Source organism: Salmo salar, chromosome ssa11 (assembly GCF_905237065.1).
Source record: "Salmo salar chromosome ssa11, Ssal_v3.1, whole genome shotgun sequence".
Classification (NCBI taxonomy): Eukaryota; Metazoa; Chordata; class Actinopteri; order Salmoniformes; family Salmonidae; genus Salmo; species Salmo salar.
Window position 1 is genome coordinate 80,576,670 of NC_059452.1, and position 19,082 is coordinate 80,595,751.

Consider the following 19,082-nt stretch of genomic DNA (forward strand, 5'->3'; position numbering starts at 1 on the left):
ATATCAATAGAAATTGGACATTGAAATTCACCAAATGAAACACTAAAAAACTTAACATTGACGTTGGAATGAATGATAGAGGGGATTTGCCAAATATAAATACTAATATAAATCACAAGATAGACATCACGAAACCGGCCACAAAACTGCCTGATGTGAATCTATCGATCCTGATATTGTGTTCCAGTCTAATACACATGCAAAATTAGATTTTTTTTATACTCATCATTACAAGGACAGATATATTGTAGATCTAGATTTCTTGAAGTATTTGTAAAGCAATGTTTGGACATTGCGTCAAGGCATCATTTCCGGGAGCTTGTTTCGGTTTCCACTAATTACCACAACCACAAAGTAAAAATTGGCTATATCGTAAAAATATATGAAAGTATAAATGTGCTTTTTGGTCTTAATTTAAGGTTAGGAATAAGGTTAACAGGGTGGTTAAGGTTAGGTTTAAAATCCTTTAAAAAAAAAAGAATACATATAAATGGACGTGGTTTAGGACTTTACGGTTGTGGTAACTAGCGACGACTAATATTGTTATCAGTCAGCTGACAGTGCGTGACAGTTAGACCAAAGACACTAGCAGTTGCAGTTAAGCAAAATCCAATTTGTGCATTACGATTGTCATTTCGACTTTTTCAGCGTAATTTTCTGTTAGAACACCCTCTTATATGTCAAGTGCACTGGTGATGATCATAGTAATATAAGTCAACTAGCATCTGTTGTTAAGTTAGCTACTATCTATGCTATGCCTAGCTAGCTAACGCATCCTTCCCTAATTCATTTTAGTGTAGTTAATTATACGTAAGCAACAATATGTCTGGACCAAATGGAGATCCTAACATCCCAAGTGACGATGGCATCATTGAGGATGAAGATGAATTCAACGAAGAAGGTAATACTGGTATGTTTCAGATGTCAATGTCATCATACACCATCTAGCGTCATCTCTTCACCTGTGACTAAGGGATACTGTGTGTGTGTATTCTCATTCTCTGCTGTCTACATAAGTAAGTCAAAAGAGTGCCTGTATTTGTCTGTTAGGACTTGCATCGTCTCTGTTCTCACATCACTCTCGTTTGGCAGAGTATGCAGCCATCAACACTATGCTGGATCAGATCAACTCCTGCCTAGATGACCTGGAGGAACGCAACGACTCCCTGAATGGCAAACTACATGAACTGTTGGAGTCTAACCGGCAGGCCAGGCAGGAGTTCAGAGTTCAGCTGACCACTGCTACACCCCCAGGAGAGGAGCAACTGTTCCCAGACCAGGATTCTCCAGCCACTGAAGGGGAGAAGGGCGGAGAGTGAGAGGACGAAGCTTGACTAGAGATCTTCTCATACAAATCAACAACATTCCTTCCATCTATATGAGCATATTTCCTCAAGTGTTCCTGTGTGGTGTGTCGACACTTAGATACGTGTGAATAGGGTTGGTCCTTTTCTGTCCCTTACATGTAGTGCTTATGAATCCACACTCAGCTGTTGAAATCTTAAGATGGTTCCTGCTAAGGGAAGTCAAATTAGCCAAAAGCTGACAGTTCATTTTGTGTGTTGAAGTGATTAGTTTATGCTAACACCACATACTATGTATACTAATGTTTCAGTTTAGCTACCTGTATACAGTCCTCAATTGATACAATAGTACTTATTTATCTCTGTGCTTGGTATGGGGTGAAAGCATGTGGAATGAGCTCAGTATGGTTGTTTGTAGTCAATATTTACCTCTTTGTGGGGAAACTACCATTACAGCAATAATGCAATATTCCAAATTATGTGACTTTCATTGGTCAATGTTTTTCAGTGATGTGCAAGAAGAGATGTTTTGTGCTGTGTTCCACTTTTTCCTATTCTGTTTTTGTTAGCCAGGTATAAATACAGTATATTTAATGTTACTGAGTGTGACATCTTGAGAATTGCTAACTTAAAGCACTAGCTCTCTAAAACATTTCAAACAATGAACAGGTGTGATATATTCAATAGTGAGGCAATAGTCATATTTTATTTATAAATTAAAATGACCCCAATACAGAAAACAAACATCCCCCAAAAAATACAAGAAACTTCTAGCTGCTAGAAAACAACTATTTTGTTCATCTGAGTTTGTTATTTGTTGAATAAAAATACATTAAGAAACATACAGCTTTGTTTGAAATTTCTCTTAAATGACCATTTTCATCACACTCTGGTCCTGTAATATTTCAGTGGGACCGGAACCAGATAATCTAGCAGACAACTGCGCTTACCGTCATCAAAACCAATATGTATCTGCTCTTCCTCTGTGCACGTTAATTAATAAAACTGGCCATTCACTTAAAGTATAATCTGGAAGGGAAAGGTATGTTCCTTGAAAGAAAATAAAGTGGCTATTTCCACTTGCTGTGATTGGTGACTTATCTGTGGAGTGCTACATTACTTCTTAGTTTTGTGTAGTTCTACAACTTAAACATCCTATATTCAGGAAGAGGAGTCTCCTCACCAGTAGATCAGTGACAAATGTATCCATGTCTTGTGATGGACCATGAATAGATCTCCATTCTTGTGTATTTTATTCCTCGTGTGGACTATTCTTTTTATGTTTAACTCTGCATTGTTTGGAAGGGCTGGTAAGTAAGAGTTTCACTGTAAAGTCTACACCCGTGGTATTAGGCGCATGTGACAAATAACATTTAATTTGAGATCACAAGCTGGTGAATCATACCATTCCTTCTATTGGTGCTCTTCAAAATCAGAGCTGCTGGTTGTCAGTTTCTTTAACTGCTAGTCTGCTACACTAATTGACTATCACTGGGGAAAAGACACTTCATTCTCCATGCCAGGGGCCAAGAGTTTTTCCTGACCAGTTAGGGCCCTGAGTTTCACCCAGGCACGTCTCATGGTTAGGAAAAACTCAAAAGCCCTATCATTCCACTTCATTGGTGTTGATAATAACCTTGATGTTAGGTTACCCAGTTGAAAGGTGACAACACTGCCATGCAATTCTTGTACAGACAATTCTACTCCAATGAAAACAACTCTACTAGTCAAGTGTACAAGATGTGTGTGAAAAAAAGAATGAAGTAACAACGCAATATAAAAGGTTGGAAAACAAGCACAAAACTACTCAACTCTTTTAGTGTCATGTTTGTGTTGTGATGTGTAAACTATGTTAATGCAACATTGCTGGACATTTGAAATGGTAAATATTAATGGGGTGACAGACTTTGGAAATCCACCCATCGCGGATCTGTTCTCAGCCAACTTGTTCTCCCTATCGGAGTCACATCTAAAAGGAATTTTTTATGGTCTTAGGATTTGTCTACTCCAGCACTTTCACAACATTATGAGACTTTCAGTAAGAGAAGCTACATTCTAAGGCTCACTAAAAGCATGTACTGCTAACATTGCAGAAACACTACTGACCTAAAATTCTCCCAATCTTGACAAAGCCATATGAGCTTATAGCTCAGCCTTTTGGAGGTTCTTGTGCAACTTAGGCACAACACCAGTGGGATTTAGGCAGAGTTTCAGCAACCTCGGGGTTAAAGAGCTAAACAAGTCAGAATGGCTTTAGTAGTACTGTGACGATGGGAAAACAGTAGCTCACGGTGTATCTGAGCAAAATAGACAAAGCAGTTAGGACTTATCCCCTTTGAAACCCCCCTCTACCTATCCCCTCGCCTGCTAACACATCCCAAAAAATCTCCATTACAGTTCAGTTTGTGTAAAAAAATGTCAAGGACAGTAACACTTCAACAAAGCTAGGATCAAATCAAGGTTCATCGTTACTCAACATTCAAACAAAAGTACAGTTTACTTTTTAAACGTTTAGTTCCCACCTCCCTCACATTTTTTTGTTCTTCAGATAAAAGTCAACTGCTAAAATGCTACATTCTAAGTCTCACTAAAAGCTTGACAAAGCATTGTTAGCTTTATGGGAAATGCCTGGACTAAATCAACACAACTCCCTTCCTAAACTTGGCTACAATGTGTTACGGAGTTAGATTGAACACAACGTGTTGTTGAACTAAGCTTGACCTTTGTTTTCACATGACCCTTTTAACACTTTATGATAGAAACACAAAACATCCACACGTTGTTTCCCTATGGTTCTCCTCTTCAGTCAGGTTTAGCTGAATGCCTGTTAGAAATACATCTGTATCTAGCTGTGTTATAAAAAAAATGAAACACCTAGGTATGCCAGGAGGACCACTGGTTTTGAGTTGCCAGGGTGTTCTTTTCTTGGTCTATTGAGCTATACAGAAAAGGAGGTGGGGGATCCTGTCCCAAACTAACCGACCCTGTCCTAGGGTAGCGATTGTACTGGATATCATCTTTTTCTTCCACTCTCTCAACGTCTCTGTGTTGTCCTCCCGGACCTTCTTTGGGATCCCCCCTTTGCGTTCCCGTCGCCCAGCTTCTCCTCTTGGGCAGGTGCCTCCTCTTTCGTCTCTCCCGTGACTGGCTCCTCCTCTGCATCTTCTGTGACTGGTCCTAGGTCTAGGGTTGGCTCTTCCTCCTTGTCCTCAGGCCCAGCTAGGCTCTGCTGCTCTGGAGTGGCTTGGCCCAGGGTCCCCCTCGTGCTGCTGGTGGTAGGGGTGCTGGTAGTGGCGAGGTCCTGCTGGGAAGAAAATGAGGCTGAGGGGGTGTTGTCCTGGGGTTGAGGGCGGGGCTGAGAGGGCCTCAGCGTGGTGGTGGGCGGCAGTAAGGCAGGGCTGCCGAGGACTTCTGAAGGCAGGCTGTGGTTACTGTCACACTCTGCATCTCCGTCCACAGGAGTAGTTTCCAATGTCCCATCCTTCTGGCTACGCAAGGCCCTGTACTTCTGTAGGGGAGAGGAGGCACAAGCGTATAGGATTTAACGGCGATGACTGCAACAGACAGACAACTATAGGCAAACTCGTAAATGTTGTGTGGGTAGCGAGCGTCTTAATTCATACACAGTACGTGCAATTATACAACCAACCTTGAGGTTCTCAAAGTGTTTGAGTGACTTGCAGTGCGAGTGGCGGGCTGAGGACTCAAAATGGTAGAAGTGCTGGCAGATTCTACAGAGGAACCCAGCCACGGGAACCACAAAGCTAGAACCTGGGAGATGAGCAGAGAGAGGTACTGTTAGTCCATGAAAATGAAATGGCACATGACAAAATCATAATGTGCAATATACAAATAACATGAACTGATAAATGATTGATTCGGAATGGCTTTTCAAGTCAGTGAGTGGTGAGACAATCCCCAAAGACAACACCTCATTTGGTCGCCTTTCCTTCATGTTCTCTGCTGCCAATGACTGGAACGAATTGCAAAAATCACTGAAGCAGGAGACTCATATCTCCCTCTCTAACTTTATGCATCAGCTGTCAGAGCAGCTTACCGATCACTGTACCTGTACATAGCCCATCGGTAAATAGCACACCAAACTACCTCATCCCCATATTATTACTTACCCTCTTGCACCCCAGAATCTCTACTTGCACATCATCATCTGCAAATCTATCACTCCAGTGTTAGTGCTAAATTGTAATTATTTTGCCTCCAAGGCCTATTTATTGCCCTACCTCCCTACATTTGCACACACTGTACAAAGATTTTTCTGTTGTGTTATTGACTGTACGTTTGTTTATGTCTAACTCTGTGTTGTTGTTTTTGTCGCACTGCTTTGCTTTTTAATGATAACTTGTTCTCAACTGGCCTACCTGGTTAAATAAAGGTGAAATAAATAAATAAATAAATAAAATGACCCCTGGTGGAGTGTCACTCACCATACACCGTGTCAGGGTCATATTCCTCATCTTCATCTATGTCCTCCAGTAAAGCCACCTCCATCCGGGTAGGCCAGCCCTCCTGCCACACCAAACACACACATGACCAAATAGATGTAAACCAACACAAGAGACGACATACAGAAGTTTCATGAAGAACACTTCAAAATGTCTCTAGTATGGACCCTGTGACAAAGTGAACGTGAGCATGGGAGAAAGAGCGAGGAACGACAAAGCATGTACGAGCAGACGCCTAACCTTTCCATGGGAGCTGCTTTGTTCACCATCTTCCCCGTCCTCTTCCTCCCCCTCCTCTTCTCCGTCATCTACGAAACAGCCCTGTTCGTCCATGGCAACCAGTTCAGCTAAGGCCGCTGGCCCTCCCTCCTCCCGAAGCTGTCGTGGGAGGAGCACAGAACAGTGAATAAGAGGGTGGAGGGAACGGCTGACAAGGGCCGCGTCCCAAATGGCACCCTATTCCCTAGTTAGTGCACTATATAAGGAATATGGCACCATCTGGGACGCAAGAAAGATAATCAATTGAATGGATTTACAAGCTGCCGAGGCAGAGATGAGTAGACCGCCGGACACACCTCGTCGACTCTCTGCTTGTGCTCCTGGGATTGCATGTGCTCCAGGAACAGGCATGGGCTCCTGAAGTGCCTCTTGCAGACGGTACAGGAGGGGTTGGAGGTGCGGCTGGTCAGCTTGTGCTCACTGGTCCTGCGGTGGTCCATGACTGTACTGGTGTAGTGGATTTGACAGGTGGCACACCAACGCTGCAGGCCGGGTCTCTTCTCTCTGTGTTAAACACAAACAGCTCTGAGGACCATCAGGGTCGTATTCATAGACCGTAGCAGAACATTTTGCAATGGAAAAGGAAAACAAGTGTTTCATATTGGACAAGGTTACACAGACCCTTCCTATTTGGGTCAGTTTTCATCCGTATGGTGCCTAATGACGTGCATTAGTACTGACCCGTCCCTGAAGGAGCTGTCCCTGCGGCCTCCCTGCAGTGACTCCTGGACGCGGGGCATCAAGGTGACCAGACAGGCACTGGACATGTGTTGGATCTCCATCATCCTCTGCTGGTGGACCAGGCTGTTCATGTGACTCTGGAAGTCCTAATGACGAAAAGAGATGGTGCGAAAGGGAGAGAGAGGGATACAGAGAGATGGAGAGAGAGGGATACAGAGGGATGGAGAGAGAGGGATACAGAGAGATGGAGAGAGAGGGATTCAGAGAGATGGAGAGAGAGGGATACAGAGCGATGGAGAGAGAGGGATACAGAGGGATGGAGAGAGAGGGATACAGAGGGATGGAGAGAGAGGGATACAGAGAGATGGAGAGAGAGGGATTCAGAGAGATGGAGAGAGAGGGATACAGAGCAATGGAGAGAGAGGGATACAGAGAAATGGAGAGAGAGGGATACAGAGAAATGGAGAGAGAGGGATACAGAGAGACGGAGAGAGAGGGATACAGAGAGACGGAGAGAGAGGGATACAGAGAGACGGAGAGAGAGGGATACAGAGAGACGGAGAGAGAGGGATACAGAGAGACGGAGAGAGAGGGATACAGAGAGACGGAGAGAGAGGGATACAGAGAGACGGAGAGAGAGGGATACAGAGAGACGGAGAGAGAGGGATACAGAGAGACGGAGAGAGAGGGATACAGAGAGACGGAGAGAGAGGGATACAGAGAGACGGAGAGAGAGGGATACAGAGAGACGGAGAGAGAGGGATACAGAGAGAGGGATACAGAGAGATGAGGTAGAGTGATTCCTCTGTCGGATCTGTCGAGCTGAGTGCTTGCCTTGGACCATCCAAAAGCAAACACATTTCAATCTATACCCTCAGGGTGTGTGTGTGTGTGTGTGTGTGTGTGTGTGTGTGTGTGTGTGTGTGTGTGTGTGTGTGTGTGTGTGAGTGTGTGAGTGTGTGTTTGCGCTACCTGCTGGTTGTGACAGGTGATAGTGCAGATGTAGCAATAGAACTTGTTTGCAGCATCACCCTCCTCCTTGCCCTCTTCCTGCCCTCCTTCCAATGCCCCCGAGGTAGCCTTGCCCTCTGCCATGTCCTTTAGGCCTGGGGTACATGCCTGGCTCTCACCACTCAGCTGCTCAGAAGCTGGCATGGCCGACACTCCACTCTGGACCTGCTCATACACAGGGAGGGCCCTTAAAGCAGGTCATGATATCACTTTGGGAGCAGAAATCTGGTGCATCTGTCTGATCTAGCATTACACTGACAGTTTGGTCTTCAGTAAAGCACGATGATAAAACTCACCTTGGCTGCTCTGCTTTCCTCTAGTGCCGCTGGACCAGCCGTGCTCCCGTCCTCCTCCAGAATGTAACAGTCTGTTCATGGAAGCGAGAGACCAGGTGAGATAAGGGCAGCACTAGTCCCACCAGGCCACATGTGAAAGGCCAGTGCTGTAGCTGGGTGGGAGGAGGAGGCGTGGAAGTGCTGCTGGAATGGAAGGGCTAGGATGGTATACAAAACCACTCACCTTCAAGCTGGCTGTCATCTGGTGGGCTTTGATGCACTGCTGCACCTAGGACCTCATCTGTCTCCGGAGGCTGCTCCACAGTCTCCTCTGACCTGAGACAGAAAGGAACAGGGAGGGGATACATGTCACTACAAGCTGCTACCCTCCAAGGACTCATCTCAACACATGGATACTCAGTTAAGTGTAATCTGAATAGGTACGTAAACAAAACAACTGCCCAACTGCTCTAGAACTTGAGCTATTCTCCAAGATATTTTTCTAAAGTCAAAACAGTGTTACTTACCCCTCTGTCCTCTGCTTCTTCAGTGCTGGCTCCTTGGGCTCAGGTTGCACTGAGGGCCGTGCCTGTCCATCTGGCCCTCCCACTCCTCCATCTGCAGGGAAAGGGAGACAAGGCTGTTCCAACCACATATTGACTGTTTCACACCCACTCAAAGAACATACAGAGAAGGAGACATAGGAAAAGAGCAAGCAACCAAAAAACAAACCCTTTTCATGCTCCTGAGATTCCACTAGCTCTAAAGAAAAGACACCAAATGAACACTAGTGCTAGCAGGCGTTGCTAGCAGGTGTTGAGTGTTCAGGTACGGTCCTACCTTTGAGAGTCTTGTCATTGGGCAGGGTCCTGCTGGCTGCAGGTTGGTTATCTGTGCTCCCCACGGCTCTCTGCTCCCTCTTTCTATCCGGGTACCGTGAAGCATAGTCCTACATGGACAGGGTGAGCCATTTGATCAACCAAGCAACTGCTCCCTCAGCAATCAGCAACAGTTAACGTGTGAAACAGGTATAGAGGACTAAGACATTTTATTTGAGCATTTCAGTATAACAGTGCATTTGGAAATTATTCAGATCCCTTCACAGCCTTATTCTAAAACTGATTAAATAAAAAATGTCTTTATCAAATCGACACAACATACACTATAATGACAGAGCGAAAAAACAGGTTTAGACATTTTTGCAAATGTATTACAAATAAAAAACATAAATACTATATTTAAGTATTCAGATGCTTTCCTATGAGACTCGACATTCAGGCCTTTATGGTAGAGTGGCCAGACGGAAGCCACTCCTCGGTAAAAGGCACATGACAGCCTGCTTAGAGTTTGCCAAAAGGTACCTAAAGACTCTCAAATTAAGAGCAACAAGATTCTCTGGTCTGATGAAACCAAGATTGATCTCTTTGGCCTGAATGCCAACTGTCACGTCTGGAGGAAACCTGGTAACATCCCTACAGTGAAGCATGGTGGTGGCAGCATCATGCTGTGGGGATGTTTTTCAGAGGCAGGGACTGGGAGACTAATCAAGATCAAGTGAAAGATGAACGGAGAAAAGTACAGAGAGATCCTTGATGAAAACCTGATCCAGCGTGCTCAGGACCTCAGACTGGGGTGAAGGTTCTCCTTCCAACAGGACAACAACCCTAAGCACACAGCCAAGACAAAGTAGGCATGGCTTCGGGACAAGTCTTTGAATGTACAGCCAGAGCCAGGACTAGAACCCGTTCCAACATCTCTGGAGAGACCTGAAAATAGCTGTGCAGCGACACTCCCCATCCAACCTGTCAGAGCTTGAGAGGATCTGCAGAGAAGAATGGGAGAAACTCCTCAAATACAGGTGTGCCAAGCTTGTAGCATCATACCCAAGAAGACTTGAGGCTGTAATCGCTGCCAAAGGTGCTGCAAAAAAGTACTGAGTAAATGGTCTGAATATTTATGTAAATGTGATATTTTTTATTTATTTTTATTTTCTTATAAACTTGGAGAGAGAGGGATAGAGATTCTACAAACGTGTTTTTGTTTTGTCATTATGGGGTATTGTGTTTAGATGAAATAGTTTTTTTCCTCATCAATTTTAGAATAAGGCTGTGACGTAAGAAAATGTGGAAATGGTCTGAATACTTTACGAATGCACTGTATACGCATTTTGCCTAATCATGATGTGGCAGGTGACACTTTGCTTCTTGAAAGTCGAATATCTTGAAAACTTGACTGCTGACACGCAAAACATTTTGGCAATGTATCGAACAGTGGACTAATGAAAAACATACCAAAAGATAGTTTTGAGTGGATTTTCCCTTTAAGCCTCATAGCATTGTCCCACAGTTTCAAGACAATCAAAGCAATCTGAACAACTCAGACTAAAACTCAAGTAGAACTTTTTAGCTAGTCAACCAGAAACTGCTCAGAGTGGGTGCTCAGTGCCTTGTATTTGTCCATAGTTAAATAGAGGTTGTGATTACGTTGTTGTTGTTGTAGTAGCGGGTGTGGGGGTGGTAGTGTCGGGCAGGGAAGCCCATGTGGGGGTTCTTCATGGACATGCCCATGGGTACAGGCCCCAGGAGAGAGGACCGGGCCCCCGCAGCAAAGAACTGGGTGAACTGCTGCCCGCTCGCTGTAAAGCCCCGCATGCTACCTGGAAAGACAGAGAAAGAAGAGAGAGGTGGGAGAGGCGGAGATGGGGGATGAGTATGAGGGAAGGAGAGAGAGGTGGGAGAGGCGGAGATGGGGGATGAGTATGAGGGAAGGAGAGAGAGGTGGGAGAGGCGGAGATGGGGGATGAGTATGAGGGAAGGAGAGAGAGGTGGGAGAGGCGGAGATGGGGGATGAGTATGAGGGAAGGAGAGAGAGGTGGGAGAGGCGGAGATGGGGGATGAGTATGAGGGAAGGAGAGAGAGGTGGGAGAGGCGGAGATGGGGGATGAGTATGAGGGAAGGAGAGAGAGGTGGGAGAGGCGGAGATGGGGGATGAGTATGAGGGAAGGAGAGAGAGGTGGGAGAGGCGGAGATGGGGGATGAGTATGAGGGAAGGAGAGAGAGGTGGGAGAGGTGGGAGAGGCGGAGATGGGGGATGAGTATGAGGGAAGGAGAGAGAGGTGGGAGAGGCGGAGATGGGGGATGAGTATGAGGGAAGGAGAGAGAGATGGGAGAGGCGGAGATGGGGGATGAGTATGAGGGAAGGAGAGAGAGATGGGAGAGGCGGAGATGGGGGATGAGTATGAGGGAAGGAGAGAGGTGGGAGAGGCGGAGATGGGGGATGAGTATGAGGGAAGGAGAGAGAGGTGGGAGAGGCGGAGATGGGGGATGAGTATGAGGGAAGGAGAGAGAGATGGGAGAGGCGGAGATGGGGGATGAGTATGAGGGAAGGAGAGAGGTGGGAGAGGCGGAGATGGGGGATGAGTATGAGGGAAGGAGAGAGGTGGGAGAGGCGGAGATGGGGGATGAGTATGAGGAGAAAGATCTAAATGGGGTCATAGTTTCTATCAGGTGGCCTTTGGAGCGATAAGGAACACCAAATCAATGGGACTGCAATAAAAACAAAGTGTTAACAGTACAGAGACTCATGCAGCTTTTAATGTATTTTTTAAATTTATTTAACCTTTATTTAACTAGGCAACTCAGTTAAGAACAAATTCTTATTTACAATGACGGCCTACCCCGGCCAAGTCCTAAACCGGACGACACTGGGCCAATTGTGCGCTGCCCTATGGGACTCCCAATCACGGCCGGTTGTGATACAGCCTGGAATCAAACCAGGTCTGCAGTGACGCCTCTAGCACTGAGATGCAGTGCCTTAGACCGCTGCGCCACTCGGGAGCCCTTTTGCACATACACACCAGCGACGTAGATATAAAGATGTGATACCATATTGGAAATATATGTCAATCTACTTGTCTGTACATTTGCTGACATTCTGAAATGCTCTCACCTTGCATCTGCTGCATCATTAGAGCTCCTTGCAACATTGGGTTGGGGGCGATGATGGTGGCCTGGGCAGCCAGGTTGACCATACGGGGAGGCGGAGGTGCAGGGCCTGGTCCAGACATGGCCCTGGTGATCACAGAGCCACAGAGCCAATGGGCATTACAAAGCAGTATTTATATCTAAACATAATACAGCCACAGAGTTTGGAACAGTTGGCCAGTGTAATTTTCAATAACAAATACTATTCATACAAAGAAAATGTGGGGTGCGTTCAGCAGGACAGAAAGGTGTGTAACGTTTAATTCAATAGAAACAATACTGTTCTGAATGACCATTCAAAGAACGTTGTGATAATAGGAGGGGGGGGGGGTGCTGCACAAGTTTTGCAAATGGTCACACACATGATCAGGCCACACCCCACCACACCCACCTAACGGGAGCAAACATACTGGCACCGAGTTTCTAAACCCAGAGGCCCAATATCGTGATACTTCCGGGAACGCATCACGAAGCAGATCAGACCGGGTTTGGCAAGTCAATAGGAGAAGTGAAAAATGTGTCCTTAGTTGTTAGTTATCTCAAAATCTAAATGGCGAAACCTAGTGCTGAATGATTAACCAAAATCTTCGTTATTTTTCGTTTGTTAAACAACTAATTGACAGACATCAGTCAATTATTTGAATTCCATTTTGTTCTGGGTTTTTTTCTCCTTCTGTTAGCGCGATGCAGTTTCCCTAGCGATCAAACAGCGCAAGCCCAAACTGTGCAATGTAATAGCCAGTTGTAGTTTCCAACAGGCCAATATTAGACATAGTTTAGCGCAGAAAACGTGGTAATTAACTACAATGACCATAATCCATTGGACGCCTACTGGTCCAGTCTGTGTGGAGCAGACACGGAGATGGAGAGAAGAATGCACGACCGAGAGTAATAGAGAGCAGTTGCTTCGCGAGCTATCTCTACAAGAGGTCGACCGATTAATCGGAATGGCCGATTAATTAGGGCCGATTTCAAGTTTTCATAACAATCGGTAATCGATTTGCCGTTTTTTTTTTTTTTTTTACACCTTTATTTAACTAGGCAAGTCAGATTAAGAACACATTCTTATTTTCAATGACGGCCTAGGAACGGGGGTTAACTGCGCTGTTCGGGGGGATTTGGGGATTTGTTTTTGCAACCTTCCGGTTACTAGTCCAACGCTCTAATCACCTGCCTTACATTGCACTCCACGAGGAGCCTGCATGGCAGGCTGACTACCTGTTACGCGAGGGCAGCAAGAAGCCAAGGTAAGTTGATAGCTAGCATTAAACTTATCTTATAAAAAACTATCAATCTTAACATAATCACTAGTTAACTACACATGGTTGATGATATTACTAGTTTATCTAACATGTCCTGCGTTGCATATAATCGATGCGGTGCCTGTTAATTTGTCATTGAATCACAGCCTACTTCGACAAACGGGTGTTGATTTAACAAGCGCATTTGCGAAAAAGCAGTCGTTGCACCAATGTACATAACCATAAACATCAATGCCTTTCTTTAAAACCAATACACAAGTATATATTTTTCAACCTGCATATTTAGTTAATATTGCCTGCTAACATGAAATCGTGTCACTTATCTTGCGTTCATTGCACGCAGTCAGGGTATATGCAACAGCTTGGGCCGCCTGGCTCGTTGCGAACTAATTTGCCAGAATTTTACGTAATTATGACATAACATTGAAGGTTGTGCAATGTAACAGGAATAATTAGACTTATGGATGCCATCCGTTAGATAAAATACGGAACGGTTCCATATTTCACTGAAAGAAAAAAAACTTTTGTTTTCGAGATGATAGTTTCCGGATTCGACCATATTAATGACCTAAGGCTCGTATTTCTGTGTGTTACTATGTTATAATTAAGTCTATGATTTGATATTTGATAGAGCAGTCTGACTGAGCGGTGGTAGGCAGCAGCAGGCTCGTAAGCATTCATTCAAACAGCACCTTCGTGCGTTTTGCCAGCAGCTCTTCGCTGTGCTTCAAGCTGTTTATGACTTCAAGCCGGGTGGATATAATTTGTGGAACGTTCCAACAGGAATCTATTCCAAAAACTTCGTAAATAACAAGGTTTCCAAAAAACAACGCATACAAAGTTGTATTGCGGCAGAATAAGATACCGGGTAGGGAGTGGTCTATTTCATTGTGTTTTTCACGCATCACGTTTATTCCGAAAGATGTCTGTCCTCACTCTGGTTGCCTATGGACAAACATTAAGAATAAGCTACGTGGTGAGTTGATGCCTATTCGGCAGCTAGTTAGCTAGGTTTGTATGCGTTGCTACTTTGTAGGCGTTGTTGGTTGGCAACCGTTTACTTTATGTTTTTTGGAACAGATTCCTGTTGGAACATTCCACAAATTATACCCACCCCTTCAAGCCTATCAACTCCCAAGATTAGGCTGGTGTAACCGATGTGAAATGGCTAGCTAGTTAGCCGGGTGCGCGCTAATAGCGTTTCAAACGTCACTCGCTCTGAGACTTGGAGTAGTTGTTCCCTTTGCTCTGCATGGGTAACGCTGCTTCGAGGGTGGCTGTTGTCGATGTGTTCCTGGTTCGAGCCCAGGTAGGAGCGAGGAGAGGGACGGAAGCTATACCGTTACACTGGCAATACTAAAGTGCCGATAAGAACATTCAATAGTCAAAAGGTATATGAAATACAAATCGTATAGAGAGAAATAGTCCTATAATTCCTATAATAACTACAACCTAAAACTTCTTACCTGAGAATATTGAAGACTCATGTTAAAAGGAACCACCAGCTTTCATATGTTCTGAGCAAGGAACTTAAACGTTAGCTTTCTTACATGGCACATATTGCACTTGTAATTTCTTCTCCAACACTTTGTTTTACATTATTTAAACCAAACTGAACATGTTTCATTATTTATTTGAGGCTAAATAGATTTTATTGATGTATTATATTAAGTTAAAATAAGTGTTCATTCAGTATTGTTGTAATTGTCATAACTACAAATAAATACTTTAAAATAATATATATATATTATTATAGATATATATATTTTTTCAATATTTGTTTATTTTTAAAATTTAAAAATCGGCAGATTAATCCGTATCGGCTTTTTTTGGTCCTCTAATAATCGGTATCGGCATCGAAAAATCATAATCTGTCGACCTCTAATCTCTACCTGAAAATACATAATTAAGTGATTGATAGTTGGCATTCAGCAGTCATAAAAGTTTGCCTTATTTATTTTGATGAACTACTAAAAATAGTGATTTTGTCAGACAGCAGTTGTATAGAGATGAGATGACTTGGAATTAAATAAACTCATCAAATAAAACAAATGCAATATACACAACTGAAATGTAATGTGAATAAATGATGGTTAATAATTGATAAGCACTCATGGGCAGTCACTACCATCATGCGACATATTACGAATTGTTCTATTTTGTGTTGTTCAGCATTCAACCCACATAATGCATAGTGCATTTAATGTAAAAAAAATTAATTTGAAATCGAAAACCGTGATTATTTTTTAATTATCGAACCGAAACTACCTCAAAAAGCACTAAAATGGCTCAGCACTAGCAAAACTTAGATTCGAGCCAATGTCTTAAGTAGCTGAAAGTGTACTACAACCTTGTGAAAGTGACAAACTGACACCTTTGAGTGATTAAACGGCCTGCACATGTGCAGTTCAGCGCAAGATGACCGTTAGAACCGATGACATGTGTTTCTGCGCATGAGCTTAGCTAACTTACGTCGCCATGACATCGTCTACAAGCGTGATCGGGGATTTCTATTGGATTTTCTAGGCCTCTTTATTTAAAAATTGTCTTTGATACCGGGGTGCGTTCAGTTTGCTTAAACCTTTGCTACGTAGTGTGATGGTTTGTAGCATTTCCCTAAAACGGTGCGCACCTTTCTTCAGCCTTTGAAGTATGTTCGCTCTTGTTTGGCGGGTATGTGTGGCAATATGTGGCCTACGACATAACTGTGTGAATTCACTGTTTCACACAGTTCTGTCATACTGAACACAATCCTGGGGTACATTCAGTTCGATTCAACGTTTGCTACATCGCCTGACGGTTGGTACTGAACACAGGTGGCACCTTAATTGGGGAGGATGGGCTCGTGGTAATGGCTAGAGCGAAATCTGTGGAATGGTGTCAAATACATCAAACACATGGTTTCTATGTTTACCATTCCACCAGCCATTATTATCAAATGTATTTATAAAGCCCTTTTTACATCAGCCGTTGCCACAAAGCGCTATACAGAAACCCAGCCTAAAACCCCAAACAGCAAGCAATGCAGGTGTATAAGCCTTCCTCCCCACAGCAGCCTCCATTGGTACTGAACAACAAGTTTCCCCAAAATGGTGCACACTGTTCTTCAACAGTGGTGTATTCACTAGGAACCAAACAGGGAGGGGGCTATCTGAATTTGTCCAATATTAACTTGCTTATGTTGCAACTGTTTGCTTTAGTTTAATGAGTACAACCCAGGCTTGAGGTACTTCTACTCCCGTTTGGTGGGTGTGGCCTGATCAATATGTGTGTGACCATTTTAAATCGCAAAACTAATGCGGCACACACCAAACACAACTCCCTCTGGGCCACCATAATCACACCGTTCTTGAACTGGTTGTTCAGTAGTGTCGTTTCCGTTTTATTAATCACCGTTCTCTGGTACCGAACGCACCCCCTGTATAATGGTTTGCAGCGTTTGGGAAAGCTTGTATAAAACAGTTAGGCAACGTTGAATGAACTGAACCAGAGGAAGATATAGATCATATTTGACTGAACGCACCCCTGGCAAATTTAATCCAAGCTAAACATATTACTGCTTGTCTGATTTTAGCAACTGATGCTAACAAGTCAGATTTATGGCCTTATATCCACGACCTCGAGTTCACATTTCTTACCGTCCTCTTTGGTGGTGATGTGGAACATGGTGCGATGGAGGGGGTTGGGGTTGTGGTGGAGGAGGCGGAGGGGGGGGCTGGTGCTGGAACAGTTGCTGAAGCTGCCGCAGATGATGGTGAAACTGTTGCTGTTGTTGCTGCTGTTGGTGGTGGTGTGGGTTATACATCCCGGCGTTGTGTTCAGTAACGTGTTAGCTGACGTTAACTGTCCGTGGTTGCTTGCAGAAAAGCCTATCGACGATACCTCGGCTCAGGATCTTGACAAGAGAAAAAAAAAGCTTTTAATTATCTGATCCACAATAAACCTTGAATCCAGCTAACGTTACCTATCATGCGGAGTATAACGTTGGCTACATAACAGTTAGCTAAATACGCCTCCCTGGCTATATAAAACATAATAAATACAGCTCGTTAGCATTTAAGTTATTTATGCTTTTCTGGCGAGGTTGTTCTAACGTTCCTGCCCATGGTTTCTAGCTAGCTAGTCAGCATTAGCAACGCTACAGTCAGTGTATACAACATATGGCAAACATAACTAGCTAGCTATCTACCCTATAACGTTTGTTTAGCTAGCTAGCAATTTAGTCTAGCATTAGCAACATAGCTAGCTATTTGGCTTACATTAGCTGCACGCTTTAGTTTAGTGCCTTTGTTTTATGTAATCGGAATAATCAATGGTAGCTATCAAAATTTTATTTACATGTAATGTTTTTATTAACCATATAACGATAATCTACGTTTTAACAGAATTTTTAAAAAAAATTATTTTAGAAGCGCAGGTTTGTATCGGTCTGCAGCCTTTTTAAATGTATCAGCGATTGTTCCGTTGAGACTGTAATCGCTGAGAAGCAGGCAAGACTAACTAAGCTTTTCCGGGTCACGGGTTTTGGGAATCCTTCTGAATAAAAGTCCCGTCCTGTGTACTTTGTAAATAAAACAGTTGGGTGAAAATGATAGAAAATTGGCACAATTATCAATACATTTTACACTACTTATAATACAAATCATTATTCAAAGTATTTATATAAGATATTATGTGATGAAAACATATTGTTGTGTGTAATCCTATCATTTATTGAACTGTACACAATTTGCTGTATATTGTGTCGCAGTAAAAGGGGGATCCGTTCTACTCAGGAGCAATTCTGCTTTTCAAATCCACAGTTTACACCCCCAGCATGTTACTGCTCATTTTGAGGACTTTTCTTATTAGCTACTTTATATTCACAGTCTTGATTTTCTCATTTATAATAACAAGACAGTGGTTAATGGCAAGAATAGGAAAGATCTCATCCTTGAAATAAGAGACATTTCAGATGATCAAAGGTTACCTTGAACAGCATTTAGACCAACAGGGTAGGATTTGTAGCATGTATGTTTACACACTGCTGGGGGTGTAAACTCTGTGGATTTGGAAAGCAGAATTGCACCTGAATAAAATGGACCGCCTTTTACTGCGACAAAGTACAGGAAATGATGTACGGTCCAATATGTATATCCAATATGAAAAACATACTGCATGTAACATTTTACTGCAGTGGGCTAAGTCAGGGTCAGACAGTGGTTCTTGGTAGTCTTAAACAAATCTAATTTGAAACCAAAGTATACACCTCACACACATGGTTATGGATTTAAAAAAGAAGACACCTGTACCATTTGTATTTGTGTTGATTAAGGATCCCCATTGGTTCCTGCCAAGACAGCACCTACTCTTCCTGGGGTCCTGCAACATTAAGGCATTTATATACCATTTAAAATATTACATGACATTACATTTTAAAACACTATACCCAATACATTTAGTGTGTTCCCTCAGGCCACTGCTCCACCATCGCATACTTACAATACAACATCCATGTGTACGTGTGTGTACAGTGCGTGTCTCATCATGTGTATGTGTGTCTGTGCCTGTGTGTGTGTGTCTTCACAGTACCCACTGTTCCATAAGGTGTATTATTATCTGTTTTTTAAATCTGATTCTACTGCTTGCGTCAGTTACCTGATGTGGAATAGAGTCCATGTAGTCATGGCTCTATGTAGTACTGTGCACCTCCCATACAGTGAGGGAAAAAAGTATTTGATCCCTTGCTGATTTTGTACATTTGCCCACTGACAAAGAAATTATCAGTCTATAATTTTAATGGTAGGTTTATTTGAACAGTGAGAGACAGAATAACAACAAAAAA

The 19,082-nt window shown here is 43.4% G+C and overlaps 2 protein-coding genes across 4 annotated transcripts; one reads left to right on the top strand and one right to left on the bottom strand.

Moving 5' to 3' along the window:
* The first annotated feature begins 318 nt into the window (after positions 1 to 318).
* bbln (bublin coiled coil protein) lies at positions 319 to 2,148 on the top strand. 2 transcript variants are annotated; one of them, XM_014128745.2, is made up of 2 exons: positions 319 to 901; positions 1,093 to 2,148. In XM_014128745.2, exons 1-2 carry the CDS (start codon positions 823 to 825, stop codon positions 1,317 to 1,319), a joined length of 306 nt encoding a protein of 101 aa, XP_013984220.1. In that variant the 5' UTR covers positions 319 to 822; the 3' UTR covers positions 1,320 to 2,148. The 2 variants fall into 2 exon arrangements, with proteins under 2 accessions (XP_013984220.1, XP_013984219.1); XM_014128744.2 differs by having other exon boundaries at positions 398 to 910.
* On the bottom strand, positions 1,992 to 17,751 carry ciz1a (cdkn1a interacting zinc finger protein 1a). 2 transcript variants are annotated; one of them, XM_014128742.2, is made up of 15 exons: positions 17,518 to 17,751; positions 16,897 to 17,153; positions 11,962 to 12,083; positions 10,497 to 10,669; positions 8,854 to 8,962; positions 8,541 to 8,631; positions 8,258 to 8,349; positions 8,035 to 8,105; positions 7,700 to 7,903; positions 6,728 to 6,873; positions 6,343 to 6,550; positions 6,008 to 6,145; positions 5,750 to 5,831; positions 4,954 to 5,075; positions 1,992 to 4,812 (listed from the first exon to the last, which is right to left on the bottom strand). In XM_014128742.2, the coding sequence occupies exons 2-15, from the start codon at positions 17,061 to 17,063 to the stop codon at positions 4,339 to 4,341; spliced, it is 2,199 nt and encodes a 732-aa protein (XP_013984217.1). In that variant the 5' UTR covers positions 17,064 to 17,153; positions 17,518 to 17,751; the 3' UTR covers positions 1,992 to 4,338. The 2 variants fall into 2 exon arrangements, with proteins under 2 accessions (XP_013984217.1, XP_013984218.1); XM_014128743.2 differs by having other exon boundaries at positions 17,597 to 17,748.
* Positions 17,752 to 19,082: the final 1,331 nt, after the last annotated feature.

Bases quoted from the DNA above. Each gene is read 5' to 3' on its own strand.
- bbln (XM_014128744.2), top strand. From the start codon at position 823: ATGTCTGGACCAAATGGAGATCCTAACATCCCAAGTGACGATGGCATC. The intron at 911-1,092 runs GTATGTTTCAGA...CTCGTTTGGCAG, and splicing joins CAACGAAGAAGGTAATACTG to AGTATGCAGCCATCAACACT.
- ciz1a (XM_014128742.2), bottom strand. From the start codon at position 17,063: ATGTATAACCCACACCACCACCAACAGCAGCAACAACAGCAACAGTTT. The intron at 5,832-6,007 runs GTTAGGCGTCTG...TTGGTGTGGCAG, and splicing joins AAAGCAGCTCCCATGGAAAG to GAGGGCTGGCCTACCCGGAT. The intron at 5,076-5,749 runs GTGAGTGACACT...CTCATCTCCCAG, and splicing joins TGACCCTGACACGGTGTATG to GTTCTAGCTTTGTGGTTCCC.